The sequence below is a fragment of the Falco rusticolus genome, chromosome 2, assembly GCF_015220075.1.
Source record: "Falco rusticolus isolate bFalRus1 chromosome 2, bFalRus1.pri, whole genome shotgun sequence".
NCBI lineage: Eukaryota > Metazoa > Chordata > Aves > Falconiformes > Falconidae > Falco > Falco rusticolus.
The window spans coordinates 27,490,377-27,508,338 of NC_051188.1; the positions used below are offsets into that span (position 1 = coordinate 27,490,377).

A 17,962-nucleotide genomic window follows, 5' to 3' on the forward strand; every position below is an offset into this window, starting at 1 on the left:
TCTTAATTCGGCATTCAACTATCCATCCGGGTAAGCAACAAGTGACTTGGCAGATAAATAAGGACATATGGCTTTGAGGAACTGGTAATTTAAAAGTACTTGGACAAGTTTCCTCAACTCATTCACCTTAATTTGTGTTATTCTCTTTCACGTGTACTTTAGCAACTGCTACAGCTAAAGAAGTGTAGAAAATATAATGCAAACAACATGATTTTCCTGAGTTCCATAAATGTGTACCACAAAATACTCACAAACTGCCTAACAGGGGTCAGATACAATTCAAAGCTGTTAAAGGTACATGCCCCATCTGTAGTCACCAGGTGGCACCAGATGTACCCATATATTGATAATCAGCTCAAGGCCACTGTAACCGATAAGGACTTTGAAATGCAAAGCACAAAACATATAGGTATTAGCTAGAGCCAAACAGCTGAGTGGTTAGTAGACTAGAGACTTTAGATATACCTTTAATGAGATCTGACTTTTGCTTGTTGTTGTTTGGGTTTTGGTGGTGGTTTGGTTTGGGGTTTTTGTTTTGGTTTGGTTTTTTGAGGAAGAAGTATTAAAGAGTAAGATTCAGTGGCATCTCCTAATTTTGAAGATATTGATTGAAAAACTTCTCAAAAAATGCAAAAATATATTATTTTAACTAAATGCACTGATTCTTGGTCAGAATTAACATCTTTCATTTTTCCTCCTTTTCTATTTAGACATTTAATTGTTTAAAGAATTAAATTTTGGAGAAAAATCACTTATTTCAAAAGATACATTTCAGAAGTCCTGCAGAATTGTACCTTTCTGCTGATACAAGAAGATACATTTTCTGGCTTTCTGACATTGTCAATGAGGTCTTGAATTATGTAGGAAAACCTATGCGTAAAAATTATTTTGGTTTACAAATACAATTACATTATTGTATGAAGGTGAAATTAGCTATGCATCATACATAGTATATTAACTCATGATTGTAAAGAAATAGTGAGAACTAATTCATTGACTTGTAAATCATGAGTCATATTGGGGTTTTTCTGCATTTGAATGTTCATAACTTTCATCAGTAATTTAATATTTGGGAATCTAAACTGTTTCTTGAACTTGGCAGTATTTAGCACACGTATCTTTCTTACTATTATCTGTCTCCTCCGTGAATAACTCCATCAGGGGCAAAAAAACCCCAGCAAAATGATGAAATCTTGACCTCACTGAATCAATGGCAAAACTCCCACTAACTTCAAAGGGCCACGACTTTACCACACATGACTAGCTTTATACAACAAAGGAAAACCAAACAGGCAAAGATATCATGTCATTAAAAGTACAGAGTCTGAAAATGAATCATCATCTAAACAATATGTCAGATGTTTACAAATAAAAGTAAACAAAAAGTCAAGTTGCAATTTGAAATAGTTTCACAAGAATTTGATTCTCCAGGGAAAAAAGACATATCTCATATCTCTGTCTAAACAGCGAAAATGTAAATTTTAGTATAAAATTATAAGCATCCAGATTTTATATCTTTAGCCTACTGTAATGATTTTTCAGCCAGCAGGTACTTTTGATTATTAAATAATATATTAAATATGCACACTTTTATCTGCTTCATTGCAGCATTACTGTAAAAATGTAATCCACTTTTACATTCTTCATACATACTTCAGCATGTCCTGTTTCTAGAAAAGAACCAACATGACTATCTACACAGATGGCATCCACAGATGCTTAATGGTTGTTGGGGTCTCCAGTGCAAACAACACCATGAGCATGCAAATAATCTATTTGTTTAGAGAACATTTTTTTTTAAAGCACTGGCTTGCAAGCAATATTAGCATTTGCAATGGGCAAGCGTAGCCTGGTACAGACGCAAAAGATGTCTCTGTTCAAATAATTCATGATTATTTGTCATGCTTTATAGTAATGGGAAGACCCTCAGCAAGTACAACCAGGGAAAAAAGGACGAGAAGGAGAAGCAGCACTCTCACCAGCCAGCAGTGCAGTCCAGCACTGAAACTATGCACTTAAACTCCGGCCCAGAGAGCTAACCTCTAGTTTGGAGCAAAGCAGTTTGTGGCTAATTTAACACTGTAGAATGCACCCAAACAGTACACCTATCTTTCGTCTGCTACAGCATGAAGCTCACCTAAACCAAGGTTTTGTATTCAAGCGTTTCCATTACAGTAGCTGCGGCACATACCAAAAAGTCTAAACAACAGCCTGAAATGTAGGAAACTAGTGTAAGGAAGTTTGTAGACTCTCTCTCCAGCTAGTCCAAAAAGTGTTTTATGCCATCTTAAGTAACTGACAAAGACAGCAAGAGCTGCTTTCCAGGGATCTCCCCTTTCGTCCATTGGTAAGGGAAGCCCAGGCAGCCAGGTCAGAGATGAGACACAGCCTTAGATGGCTAACATCAACTGAGATGAACTCCACTCTGCACATGGCAACTTCCACTATCGAGGCTGGAGAATGGAGACACAGGTGGTTTAACTGTTTTGACACAGGGCTGTGCACTGATCCTTCCAGGTCCTGGTCCACTGCATTGAGAAATTCCTGTAAGTTGTATTCTCATCTGCACTATCAGTTGAGAAATAATCTAATGTGAATCTAGTTTTCTTCCCTTTCTGTGATGTAAACCTGTTGCCATTACAAAGGAGCTCTGCTTTTACTGTCTAGAAGACAAAGCAGACACACATTTGTACAAAGACCGACTTACTGTATTTCTTTCTTTCCATAAGAAAAAAAGCATAGAATTCATGTTATTTTATCAGCAAAAATTACACTCTTTACCTATTATCTGCAATTCTATCCATAGTGAGTGCATTATACTGTAATTAAAGTATATTGCATGTATTATCTGTGAAAGGGCTGTAATCATCTCAACATACTATTCATTGAAATACATTAATACAGTACCTGTAATACATGAAAATTGAAATAGATGAAAATATAATACAATATTGTAACTATTTTCAAGTTTTTTCTTCCTGCAAGAATCCTAGGAATATCAGAATTTATGGGCTATGTTATCCTGTCCCCAGTATTTTCTTAAAATGAGAAGGATACGCAAGAGTCTAGCTCCCTCCTAGAGATGTCTCAAAGCAGTGCAAGGGGAAGCAGAGCAGGCATTGAATTTATCATGAATGAGACTGTATATAATGATTTTTTCCTTTGAGAGAAGACAGGGAGAAAGGGAGAGGAGTTTGTACCTTTCTAGCTGTACTTGATAGGATGGATGACTACTGGAGGAGACAGGGCTGAAAGACCGATCAATTGGGTCATGTCTCCCAGTGTTGCCTTGCTGAGTTAAGAGACAGGGACCTCCACACGGAGGGGTTGAAACCTTCATCAGCTTTAAAGGGAATTTAATAATTAATTTAAATGGACCACATCTTACCACTAATATTCTCTTTGGAATTATTATGATCTTTGAATCATTAAAGATTTCCCACAATATCTGCAGGAATAATGTTACCATGTCAGAGGTGTCATGGGCAAAACCTGTTTATCAACTTCAAGATTCTTCTGAGTGAGTTTATAATGGGTGCAAAGCTCTGGCTTGAAAAAGCTTGACTTTTCTTACTGCACAGTCTTCCAGGAAGGAAGTTTTGTGCATGATCAGTTAAATGTAAGCCCGATTCTGGCTTTATATAGAAGGCAGTTAACAATTCACTCAGCTCTAAGTGGAAAACCTTATTCAGGCTGCAGGTAGGAAGGATGCAGGACATGTTTGCCCTTTCTCACTGGAACCTAGATCTCATGTGACTTAACTACATTAAACTGATAAGCCTTGTGGATCTGTGCAGATTTGATTCCATGTCAAGAGATGACCTTGAGAGTCTTGAGAAGTGGGCACCACATGAACCTCATGAAGACCACCAAGGCCCAGTGAAAGGCCCTGCACCTGCATTGGGGATATCCCCAATATCAATACAGACTGGGGGATGAAGGGCTTGAGCACAGTCCTGCTGAGAAGGACTTGAACATACTGGTGGATGAAAAACTGAGCATAAGCAAGCAACGTGCACTCACAGCCCAGAATGCCAACCATATCCTGGGCTGAACAAGCAACATGGCCAGCAGGTTGAGGCAGGTGAGTCTCCCCCTCTGCTCTGCTCTGGTGAGACCCCACCTGCAGTACTGCTTCCAGATCTGGGGGCCCCAGCACAAGACAGACATGGACCTGTTGAAATGGGTCCAGAAGAGGGCTACAAAAATGGTCAGAGGGCTGGAACAGCTCTCCTATGAGGAAAGGCTGGGAGACTTGGGGTAAAGGCTCTAGAGACACCTTATGGTATGAGTAAAATGCACACAGTATCAGTCATTAATTTTCTGATTTTAAATACTTGTGTGCAAGGATGATGGTTAGGTTTGGTTTTCTTTTTGCTTACTCCCTTTGCACAATTATTCTCTTTTCATTAGAGTAGATTACAGACCTAGAGAAAATCCTGCACATACCTGTTTCTCCCCACTGGGCTTCTTGTGATTTAACAGCAGCTCCACAGCACCAACTACCTCCTTCCGTATGGCATGTAACAGAGCGTCTCCCACATAAACATTAAAACTTAAGAGCAGCTCAATGAGCTCAAGGTTCTCATTTTCAATTGCAATAAGGAGTGCAGTTCTTCCAAGGGGATCAATGCAATTAATATTGATCTTGAAATAAATTTCTGCTTCCTCCAAAGCTTTCTTTACACTGGCATAATCTCCTTTCTCCACGGCGTTCAGATAGGCTTTCTCTGCATTAGACAGTTCAGATTCTGCCCGTACAATACGAAGAGGGATACGATCTCTGTAAGGAGCATTGACACTTCTTTTGTAGTAGAACTGGGCCATATTTTATGCCATTCTAATACTTTGTCTCTGCAATATAAAAAGAAAGGTTAAATTAATAATATGTTTTGGGGGTACACCGCACCAAAATAATATTTGCAATATATAAGCATTTAAAACTCATAGTAAAAACCTGATGCTGAAACAAGTACAAATGGCCTCTATCAACAGAACTTGTAAGATCACCAGCAAAATGTGGAAACCAAAACATACAACCAAGTGGTTGCAACTTACCAAGTCAAAGCGTATCTGCCAGCACACCGTTTGCTCATATGTATTCCCTAAAACTGTAGCAAGCATGAGGTGATACAATACAATGTAGTTTGCACCAAATGTGTAGCTCCACTTCCTCCTTAATTTCTTCATTAAGTGCCACTACCTCATGTTGCCAACAGTTTGAGAGCATGCTTATACCCAGTTGCTGCTGCCCAGTAGACTACAGGGCACTACACCTTTTAAGCTTGACTGTGGTAGTGGTTTTGTCATTTGGAGATTGGTTTAGTTGCCCATCTAAGGTACCTAGACTTCTTTGAGATGAACTAGTTATCTCATCTGCACTCCACCATGGCTTGGGTCTTTCATAAGGCCAGTGGCACATATGGTACCTCCATACAAATGTCTCTGATATCCTACACAATCCAGATGTCATTGATGCTTGTGTGTGGACAACTAAATACAGCCCTTCTTATCTGTTTCTTTAGCCTAGGCAGAAAGAACATGTTAGTGTTGGAATAGTTACCAGTATTTACGTCTTCCTAGTACTGTTGAAATACTCTGACTTATGTGTGGCAGGCACAATTCAGCAGTGAGCTCTTGTATTAAGATTTTGATTCAATCTCATAAGCTATCAGAAAAAACATTCCTATAAAATACTTTTCCAACCAGCACTTACTATCGTATAAATTAGAATTCAGAACCTAAAAGGACAAACAAAATCCATATGAGATAAATTCCCAAGGACTGATAGATAGTAATCATGGTTGTGATTCTGAACTACTTATTTCTAAACTAGAACTAATACTGAAACACTACAACTATAAAACAACTCTAAAGGCTTACATATAATAAAGCATCTAATGTTTCTGCTTTTACTCTTCATACTTTGTTCAAAGACTTTGCAAAAATAACTCCCTCTAACAAGATTATTTTCTCCTGGCTCTATCTTCTACCTGACAAAAGAGGGAAGAGAAAAATTTTACTTCAAAGAACAAAGTACACAATAAATATTTTCTTCAGCTGTTCAATTAGATACTGAACAACATACTAGTCAACTCGAGTTTCTTGTCATTCCCTCAACTGACAATGCAAGTTACAGTAACCCACTGCCTTGTCCTCCATTTCCTTCAGGCATTAAAAACCAAAATACCTCTATTGAGATCCTAGTTTAGAAAAGATAATATGTATTTTTATTATTGTGAAGTTTTGATTCATCAAAAATTTCACTAAACACTGTGAGGAACGTAGTAATCCATAGGTTTCAGTCTCCTTATGCAGTGTATTGAGAGGTAAGCACAAAAGCTTTTACTGTTTCCTTTGTTTTTCAGAGCATATCAACAGAGCTTGAGGCAGGCAGGAGACAGCAAAGGAGACACATCAGAAAGAATCTCCCTCTAGATCCATATATAGGGGCTAAGCAAATTGCAATCCTTTTCAAGATGTTTCCCAATTATCCCTCCAAGATGGTATTAGTCTGCAGTGGGCTGCTAGAGGTTGCACAGTTTGTGGATCATATTCTTTTAATCTCAAAGTAAAATCAAGTACATATACATTGCACAGTTTTGTACCCCTGGAACAGAGGTATCACATTCTTACTGTTAGTGTACTGTATTTTACCAGTTTGCTTTTCATTCCTGCTTTTCAAAATTGCAAGTTGGATTCAAGAAGAAAAAAAGTATTGTATATCTTCAGCTCCAAATTAAAAGACTTAAACGTAGATGTTCAACAGGTATCTACAAGAAAGGTGGGTTGCTGTATTCCTGTTACAGCCATGGAGATCTAGGGCTTCATTCCACTGCTCACAAATTGTCATCTGGTGCTGGATGCTAAAGGGCATCCTGCCTGCCTCCAGCTGCCACCTCAGAATGACTTGGGTTTCATAGGCGGTCTATTTCACATCTGTCAGGCAGATGTTGTGTTAACCCACAATGCACAAACATGTTAACCCACAACAATGCACAAACATTATTCAGTTTTTTTAATATCTACAAAGTGTTCCTCAAGACCCCTGGAAAAAAATGAATGACTGCAACTGGAAAGTTATTGCTAAAAGCTCCGCTCTCTTGAAAGCACAGTTAACAAATAAATGGATCATTTCCTAATAGGGAGTTAAAGCAGCAATTAAATTGTATTAGTCAAATTTGGCATCATAAAGATGCTTATGGTAGAAGAAGAGTACAGCAATTTACAGACAGGATTTATGATGATATCATGAGGATGATTTTAGAGGGTTTTATTTCTTTGTTTTTATGGTAAGTCTGAGGACTTATTTTTATTGCTTTCCTATAAGCCCTAAGGAAAATACTTGCTGGAACCTCATGTGTTTACCTTTTTGTGATTCTTGAATGGGGAAAATTAGATCTAAGCTTAGTTTGTCTCTTTCAGAAGAGACACATTAAACACACATTGTTATTCTTCTAAATAACTGTCCTCAGCTAGTCTTTCTCTTTTGCCTGTACCATTTCCTGAAAACAATCAGCCATAAATTAAGTTTTATCATAACCAGAAATATGTTTACATGCAGTTAGAAAGTAGAGATTGATTGCTGATACAGTACACTCCTGGAAGATGATATATACATCAAAGATAACAGTTCAGGGGTTCATGGTGTTTACAAAAATAAAACATTTATTTTTTGTATTATCTACTGCTAGATAGTGTTATGCAACGACTGATACTGTGCTGTCACATGTAAATATGCGCGTATGACAGATTTACATGGGCACACCATGAGAGCTGTAAGAGCTAGGAGTAGCCAGCAACAGTAAGGACGCCTCCATTTGCTTTGAGTTCCTCTGCAGGAACAAGAGTCTACGGAAAAAAAGAGGTCCAGTACACTAGACCAGTATGAGAGGAACGAAGGAAAATAAACAATTTACGGTACAAAACTTAGTAAAAGTGGAATTACAGTTTGCACAGAGTCCATACACCTGACACACAACAAAAATACTTCAGAGGAGAGATAAAGACAAAATAACTTGCCCTGAAAACAGGAATGTAATCACCTATCAGACTCTCATTATAACCAGAAGCCAATAAACACCATGTGATACATTGTACCTGAGTCATCCAAATATTCAGACTCATGGGGCTCAAATTCATATCCTGGAGGAATTATTTTTGTCTCTTTGTTGAAGTTGGTGAGGAGAATTAGGGACTGGGAAAGAAGTTCGAGACAAAGGGAAGAACTGATCTTCAGCATTGTTCTGCTCTTGCCTGTCATCCCAATAATCCTAACTGGGTGTATTTAAAACATAACATATCTAATACAATTTATTCAATTTGGAGGAACCTTCTCTGACTTGAGGAAGAACATATAATGGACTTGGTAAAGCAAAACAAATACTTTGATCAGTTTGGAGAAGTATTACAATATCCTTTCTCTACATAAGCTGTGGATTGGTTTGTACTTTTGAAAGGAAAACAAACCATCACACCTGGCTTTGCAAGACATTTGGTGATTCCTCTGACTCAACTGATAGCACTGAAAAATACTACTGCTTTAGGAAGTGACAGAACATTGATCAGTATTCTGATCTACTAATCCATGCTCTACTAATCCAGATAAGGAACTTAGGTAAAGCACTTATAATAAAAGAGCAAAAACTTAATAATATCAAGCCGTGCAAGGATGAACCTTACTCTTTAAGGCACTTTACATGAAGATATTACACAACATACTGTGTCTCTGGAATACCTGAGTAACTAGACCACTATATGCACAGAATATTTTGAAATTGTGGTGACTAACTCTAAACCCAGCTGTGAAATGTTTTAGGATTAAAATTTGTGCTAGAAACAAAGCCTCACTATATCAAAACAAAGAGGTATTAATTTCAAAAGAATATTTACTAGATAATTATGTCATAGCTGCAAATGTATCTGTTATGAAAGTGCATGTTTCTCTAAATACAGGTAAAACCCAATAAAACACCTGCCTAAACTTTCCCACAACTAGAAAAACAAGCCAGCATCAAACAGGGTCAGAGAGTTGGGCTATGAATGGATTGAGAGCAGCCCTGTGGAGGACCTGGGGATGCTGGTGAATGAAAAGCTGGACATGACCCAGCAATGTGTGCCCGCAGCCCTGAAATCCAGCTGTATCTTGGGCTGCATAAACAGAAGCATGACTGGCAGGTTGAGGGAGGTGAGTCTCCTCCCTTACTCTGCTCTGGTGAGACCCCACCTGCAGTACTGCATCCAGCTCTGGGGTCCCCAGCACAAGACAGACATCAACCTGGTGAAGCAAGTCCAGAGGAGGGCCATGAAAATGGTCAGAGGGCTGGAATACCTCTCCTATGAGGAAGGGCTGAGAGACTTGGGATTGTTCAGCATGGAGAAAAGAAGGTGCTGGGGAGACCTTAGGGCAGCCCCATTATATAGAGGGGGCTTATGAGAAAGATGAAGAGAGACCAGAGGCTGTAGTGACAGGAGAAGGGGCAAGAGTTTTAAACTGGAAGAGAGCACGTCTAGATCAGACACAAGGAAGAAAGTTTTTACAATGAAGGTACTGGCACAGGCTGCCCAGAGAAGCTGTGGATGCCCCATCCCTGGCAGTGCTCAAGGCCAGGCTGGATGGGGCTTTGAGCAACCTGGTGTGGTGGAAGGTGTCCCTGCCCATGGCAGGGGGGCTGGAGCTAGGTGATCTTTAAGGTCCTTTCCAACCCAAATCGTTCCATGATTCTGTGTTTTCTTTATGATTTTCTTTATCAGTATTTGCAAATATGCTATTCATCACCAAGCCAGCCGTAGAAATCGTGGAACAAATATTAACAAAAATATTGAATAATGTTATATACATTATTATTAAAAATATTCAATTAATTTCATGCCATTAGTCTGACCATGTTATATACTATATACTTTAAGAACTTAAGGGAAGGTTTTGGAAATACAATACTAAATCTAAAATACAATGCAACTTGGCATTGGTAAAGCTTTTAGCTATTAGGTAAGTAATTATAACACATGAAATATAATGGATCTATTGACCCCTAGAGTCAAGCCATCTGCAATGACAGAAAACCAGGCAGAATGTTTTAGTGCTTCTCTAATGGCATGAGATGTGTCCAAATGGGGTACGCAAGGAAAATTCATCTCACTTAATTTTAGGAGCATAGTTGATTTATTTTAATGTTGACATCTATTATCATATATTCACATTGCCTATGGTATCTCAACCTACCTTCCACTGTTTCTACAGAAGGGCACGGGTTTCCTTGGCAGGTCCCTTGTCATACCTGCTACCCCTGGGACAATGCAAGCCCTGTGCTCATACCCTGGACATCTCAAATGGCCCAAACACACAGATTCTGCTTTAGCAACTGACTCCCGCCCTTATTGTTTACAGCTGAGAGCAAGGCACTTTCCAAGTGTAATTTGCCTGGCTTGTTTTAGACAGCTACACTATGATGAGAAAAGCCATACACGTCTATTAACATGGTTAAAAACTAATTTGGTTTTAATTTTCCTTTCAAGGGCCTCCTCAGCTTGATTTATGGCTACTCTCACATTACCGGACTTTGTGACCTCTAAAACCTAGCTTACTGTATTGATCAGTCCTTTCTCCCTTGTTTGTAGGCTCCTGGTTACTCTAATTTCCTTTCTAAACTCAAGACTCAGTCAATTAGGTTTAGAATCCTTTCCCCTACGCTTTTTTTTTTTTAAAATCTTTGTGGCAGCAAAAGTCACAATTACATTTTGTGCTAAAAAAAAGTCTAAGACACACCTGCATTAATCTTTATTCCAAATTAAATGTGGGGTGGATTTTAGATGAAAGTAAGCAAACCAGTATCAGAGAGCATACTGAGATTCTGAAAGCTTGTATTTTCATTTACACTGGTAACTATAAATAGTGAATAGACTCAAAAACAGAGCCAGTTTTTCAGCAGTTCTTTCATCAGAAAATTTCCACAGACCTGGGACAGCCAGTAACTTAGAGTTCAGAACAGTTGCTTAAAATGAGGGGAAATCTTAGTTAAATCTTTTCTCAGGAGGGTCTGGTAATTACGAAGTTACTGGATTTTCTAGCATCTCTCCCTCTCTGATATACGGAATTAAAAGAAAGAAAAAGAAATAGCTATGATAGTTGAAGATAGTCAGCTATCATCAGCCTACAGCAGCTGCACCCATCAAAATGCACACACACACTCACACTCTCTATACAGTGCTTCCTGCCTGCTGCAGATGTCAGGGAAACATCATCAGCACCTGAGCAGGAGAAAAAAAGAAGAAAACCGTCATACTTTGACAGAAAATAGATCCTTATGAGGTTAAGATTCCTTTCTTAACAGGCAGCTTAACTTACAGTGGCCACAGACCACTATTTCAAATGATATAGGACTGTATTTTCCATATTTTTTTTTCAGGGACGAATGGCAATATTCCACCTTCTTTGCAAACCTTTGACATTTCCACTCTATTTATCATTATTTGATAATTTGGTATTTCTTAAGAAAAGCCGATACAATTAATTTTACTGATGGTAAAATAAATTATCTTCTGCTGCTACTCATGTATATATATGCACATATTATAACCACAGGTACACAGTTGTTTCCCCATCAAAGTCAAAGCTCAAAAAAAATGCAATCAGAATTCCTTGGCTTTTATTTAACCTCTGCTTCTGCCTTATTTGCTTCTCCTACATGTACGATCATATCCTCACTATTTTTCTGGAGGACCCTGACTCACATTTCCCTTGCCTGCTTTTCCTTATCCCAAAACATTATCATAGCCAGGTGAAAGAGGAGTATCAGAGTGACCCACCAACAAGCACCAAGGGCCTCTGTGACAAGACACTTCTATTGCCAGCCACAGTACCTGTGCTTATTCATCACAACCCTTTCAGAGACAGGAAAAGACACCCAATGACCACATACCTCCTTCAGCAGATGGGCAGCTGGATGGACACAGATGCACTCCATAGTATCCACACATGCAAATTCTGAAATCCTCCTCATTGACATTACCTTTCTAAAGAGACTTTATTTCCATTGCTGATCACTAAGCTAGGCTTATTATAGCATTATTATACTATATAGCTTCTTCTGATGTCATCCAAAGTAAACTTTGATTTTGCTCATGAGTTTGCTTTTCAGGCTATTTGCATAAAAAAAAAAAAAAAAAAAAAGTGAAACTTCCTAAGAAGTAACTATGGAATCATCCTGCGCAGGAAACAGGAACATTTATGACAAGTGAGTAGCATGCAGATTTCTCTGTGATCTGAAACTATTTTATACACACTTTTAATGGTAAAGGAAAGTTTCTGACGTTTGTTATATTCATGAAAGTATTAAATTTTCTTTCTAAAATAGAACTGTGACATACCAGCTTTGATCTGACAGATAATACTATTTGATACACAGTAACAATTATGTTCAAAGGGAATTTTTGAAAGCAAGATTCTAGCTCTGATAAATCACTCACTGAAAGAAGTATGAAGTTCTTTCACTTTCAGTCACCAGGACAGACTGTTTCATTTGAACAAGAACAAAAGAAATGCACATAAACCTTTGATTTTCGAACCCAGCATCAGTCCAGATACTGCTGTATAACCAAATATCTAGACAAGTAATTTAAACATGCCTCTAGCACTGAGGTTGACTGGGTAGGCTGTGCCCGTACTGTTAAACTCTCTTGGTCCCAAAATAAGACAGCTGGATGAGAACTGCCTATTGGGAATAACTTGGGGTCCATGCTAACTTCTAAAATGTGCCTGCAAATTGTGTAGGAAGATGTTGGCTTCTAACAACTTCAGCTGCAGGTGATGGAGTTCCACTACCCATGTGTGCCTGCTAGCACTGTGTAATTTACAATTGTTATAGCTGGCAATACAGTATATGGGGTCCTCACCCGAAAGTAATTTTTCACTGTTAGGACTATGATCCGCTTCAGACTTAAAAGCTAACAATAGCACAAGTCCAAAACACTGAGTCATGCAAGCAGAATAGTGCAATAAGGTGTAAGTTCTCTATGAGGCTGTTGATTAATTTGAAATAGAGGTAAATGTCTTGTTTGTGCTTGGGTTTAAAGTACCCCATAATCCAAGCTGCAGTAAAGCAAAAAAAGTGACATAGTATATTGCTGTCAGTGGATGATGAGAGGCAGGCTGTCATGTTGCTTGCTTATATGTGTTCTGGCTCCACAATCAACAAGGCAGGACATCAGCTAGAAAGAATAACTTAGGGGCCAAGACACAATGGATGTATGACAGCTTAAACTCTCCCACTGTCTTACACTAGCAGTTTAAGAGATCAAGTCCCAGAAGAGTGTAAATGCTGACACTGAATGCGATAAACCTTCAGTGCAGTGACACAGACTAGATGGGTTTTTGTCAGTTTTAAGACAGGATGCAATTTCATAGCAATTTTGGGGGTTTATAGCATAGTGCTATGTATATAGTGTAAGGATGTTCTGTGAGTTCACTTAGGCTACACGGAATGGGAGGAAAATTTCATCTTCTAGGGCTGACATCACATCAGATGTTAGTTGAGAATGACAGGTTCTTATAACAGTGACCTTTAAGGTCAGGACTGGTATCAGTTTGAGGTTTGAGAAATATAAAAAGATCTGTTTTAGAACATTATGGAAAAATCATCGTTGAGAGATATAATAAATTAACAGATCATATAGGGCTAGGATGATTTGGGGCCAGGCATACATTTTATGCATTGTTAATGTAAACAAATATTAAAGAACTTGCTTCTTCAAAATACAGCCAAAACTGAGCCTAATTTGACTTACCTTATGGGCCAAAAATCAGATAGCTCCACACATGAAAAAAAATGAGCACCACAAGCTCACAGAAGTATCTGATAATAGCTCTCTAGCACATGCTAAATTAGTTCATCTTCCCAGTTTTATTTAAACTAGACAGAAGCATCCTTTGAAAAAATCAGGATGTATGGTTACCTCTTGCTGATGGGTAGCAGTATGCAAATATCCTTGGGAAAGTGGGGGAATGACCCTGAAGCCTGAACCACTTGTTCTTGCTCAGAGGGGAACACTGAAGCATTTAAGCTTGATACCAGAGCAAAGGAAGGACTGCTTTCCACTCGCTGAGGTGAACTTGCTCTTTGAAATGAGGGAGCTTGAATGACAACGTCAGCCCAGCCTATATGCAGTAGGCAGCCAGTTTGGGGTGGGAATGACAGAGAAGGCAATGACACAGGTAATGATCTTAATGAGTGACTGCACCATCCAGCTGAGCTGACCTCCCTGTCTCCTTGGCTGGTGTTATTCTCCTGGGTAAATTCAAGCAGCTCTCCAATAATTTTCAAGAGAAAGTACTTCAGTGTCATCTGGCTACACAGGAGGCCTTCTTCCAGCATTTCCAACAGTAGTGCTGACCTTATGCTATGTGGATGTAATCCTGCAGCATTCATACAGCACCGCAACACTTCTCAGGAGACGTGGGGATCGGGCTGCCCCCTGCTCACGGAGAGGGCGGGCAGCCTTCCTACAAATGAGGAAAGCATGGGAAAAGAAAAAGTACACAATTTTGAGAAATCAAACTATGGTTGGGCAGAAATGGTCTGACTGTACAAGTTCACTTGAGGAGGAATGGGGAGAGGAGGCAGGGTAGTTTGAGAAATAGAAGACAGGAGCATTACTTGCTGGAGTTATGCTACAAGTGGCAGTGACTTTTTGAAGCTTCAGTATATGTTTATGTGCAGATCCACATGTCTATCCATGCTTCGTAGGATGAAGGTCCAGCCAGCATGCAGTTTGGCCCAAAAAAGGAGGTTTTAGGCAGATTGCCCAATTACCTTTATTAGCAAGTCTTCAATAAAAACACTCAATGTGTGTCCCTTTTCAGATATACCAGCTAAGCCACCCTGAGGGTACGTTAAAACACTTTCTAGCATTTAGGACAAATGGAGAGCCAGCTGTGAAGAGCTCTGTGTACAAATATATATGCTCATGTAAACATTTATTACTGGCTGCTGCTCTCAGGGTGGTATGTGTATTTTGTGGGGAGCCTCGAAAGAGGCTGAACTAAAATAAAAAATACAGCTGGCAAGAAATAAAGACTAGTTAGGGAAAATTGTTCGGTCTTTGGAATTTATTGGCCTGTTTCCACCCAGATCTTTAATGATCCTGCCCTCACACTGCTTAGAGACACGTGAGTCAGTGCATTTTAATATATTTCATTAAAAGACCTCGTAAGACAATAAAATCAAGAAAACTTATTACCTAAGTTCAGCTACCAATAACAACACACTAACTCAAGTAAAAAGAATTATAATGATCAGTCAAATAAAAATCAAATTGACAGCAAAGCAAAAGAATTAGACTCAATAGTAGACAATATTCCACAATCTAATTAGGTAACATAAAATGTAGTTATAGAAGTCTGGAAAAGATGGTTGCCCATTGGCTATAAACCTCAACAAAAGAATTTGATTGAAATCAATCAAATATGGAATTCAGTTAGTTAACTAGCTTAATACCAAAACCTAATAAATATCTGAACCAAAGTCTGACAATAATAATTTTTTTTTTCAATAAATTCTATTCTTATGTGATGACTAACCCCTTCCTGCCCTTGTAGCAATAGACTTCAAAGAACAGAAGAGAAAGCCAGAAGCCTGACAACTCCTATTTAACATAACTCATTAAATGCCAGCTTCATGTCATTCAGGACCTTTAAATGTATAGCACAGAACATACACTAATGAATAGCTTGATGAGGTATTACATAAGGCTGCTTAAATCCAGGGGAACATTGCTTCCCACAAATTTCCCTGCATGGCCAAATTGTTATTGATGCATATGCCCAAATCACAATTCAAGATTAAAAGTCTCCTGCAATATGAGAACAGGAATGAAAATTAAAAATAGTTACAATAAGAGAATTCTCATTGCTAGGAAGTGGTGAAACCAGAAAGCTGTCATGTGGACTCCCTGGCTTACAAAGGCATGTCTACCATAGGGCTCTATAATCCCTGACCCAGCAGTAATTATGTGAGCTTGGTTATAGCTGCAAAAATTTGAGCACCCTTCATGAAGTTTGTATTTTCTTCCTTGGGTAGAAAAAGGTCAAAAGAACGTACATCACCATATTACAACACATAACCTATAAAAACAGATCATCTGAAAATCCTAACAACAAATCTAGCTCAACACTCATTTATGAGCTCCTTTATTAAGTATTATGTAAAGACTTTTCACCTAAATAATGACTCCTCTCCCAAACATACAATTAATCCAGCATGTTATTCACAGGAAAAATATATTTGATAGAGATAAAAGTAGGAAATAATTGATATAGAAAACTTTCACTGTGGAAAATGGATCTTGTCATGATTTCCAACTAGCAGAGGATTAATTCTGCACTCTTTTAGGCCAGGTTTTCACTCATCTAGCTTAAAAAGTAAACATTCAATTCCCTCTAGAACTAGAAAGTAAGCAACGCTTCTGTGTTATGTTTCCTGCACCAGAGGGGACAAGTTCATCTAAAGACAAACTTGCCTAACTCAGAGCTGCAACCAGTTCTCAGTTTGAGCATACCTGCTTAGCAAGACAATCAAATAAAAGCTGAAGAGAACAGGGAATGCTATTAAAATTTCAGCAAAATGCAATTTGGTTACCAGAATCTCTGTGAAACATTACTTTAGCTATCAAGAAACTTAGATGTTATGAGAGATTCACAGATTGCAAGATTACTACAAACACCTCATCTGAACTCTGTCATAAGGCAAGTCAAGAGAAAATCAGCGCTGCTTCCTGATCCTGAGAAGCCAGAACTGGAAGATGCTTCCTGGGTCATCAAACCCAGCCTCTTTATCACGGGAAGCTCTCCCAGAAAATCTTCCCTTGAACAGATCAGACTCCCTGTTAGAAGCTGTTAGGATCCCCCTGCTTGACCTACCTTCCCCTCGGCTGCTTCTGTGAGTAGCGGTGGACAAAGCCTCATTTCTCTGGCAAGATAATTTCCTCAATCCTAAATTAGGTTCAGCTGTTGAGGACTCCTGACAGGATTATCCTTCCTTCAGAATATTTGGAGAAAACACCGTCCTTCCTTTAGACTTCACTTTGCCAGTCTGCACAAACCTGGGTCCTTTTGAGCTCCAGCCTATTCCTTGCACATTGATGCCACCTGAAATGCCCCACGGTGCCCTACCTGTCACCCAGCTGCTGCCCTGAAAGGTCAAGGGTCCCCTCCAGCTCTTGTGTCACACCCCAAACCCCTGGTACCCTCAGGCACTCAACCGGTAACAGGTGCCTACAAGCAGGCAGCTGAATTGAATCTTCAGTCTCCTTCCATGTTTGCACTATTTCTTTGCCATATCATTTTCTCTGAGTGATCTGAAGTGTACATGTTATTCCAAGACACACTTCTCTGCCTTCTTGTTCAATTATTTTAATATGTCCCTATCTGATGCTTAGATATTTTGCTTGATCAGGTTCTAGACCTACAATCACCTTGTTCAAGGCTGTATCATAGTCATCAACCTTTAATCTGCTCCATGTTCTTTTCTTCCTCAGATGTTTTCCATGAATAAGCTTTCAGCAGTATGCAAAAAAATCAAATTAAAAAAATCATGGTTTTTATTATTCTATAAATGCTTAATATTGTAATTTGCACTCCTGGACAGATTAGACTAATGTTTCATACTCTGCTTCCTGCAATAGTGAAGTAACTGGTCTCAAAGGCAAAGCAAAAGAAACCTCATGATGCATGTACTTAATTCTGCAATGATGCATATATATCAGAATTCTTTTCTTCCAGCCTTGCAGCAATCGGCTTCCTCCCCAGTGTTTGAGTTCTAGTAATTTTTCTCTTTATTTACATATATCTCTGCCTCTGTTAGTAATCAGTAAGTCTTTGACCCTGCGACCTCTTGTAGTTATGAATGTCAAAGGATCCTTGTGAACTGCCTGAACTTTGTTCCTGAAAACTTTGTTCTAACTATAT

The 17,962-nt window shown here is 38.8% G+C and overlaps 1 protein-coding gene across 1 annotated transcript in view; it reads right to left on the minus strand.

Annotated features, from left to right (window-relative positions):
* TRPC4 (transient receptor potential cation channel subfamily C member 4) overlaps positions 1–17,962 on the minus strand; it is a 162,104-nt gene that overhangs the window by 96,240 nt on the left and 47,902 nt on the right. The window contains exon 2 of the mRNA XM_037378463.1: positions 4,450–4,854. Coding sequence (XP_037234360.1) covers positions 4,450–4,827 — 378 coding nt within the window. The 5' untranslated portion in view covers positions 4,828–4,854. The remainder of the gene's footprint in view (positions 1–4,449; positions 4,855–17,962) is intronic.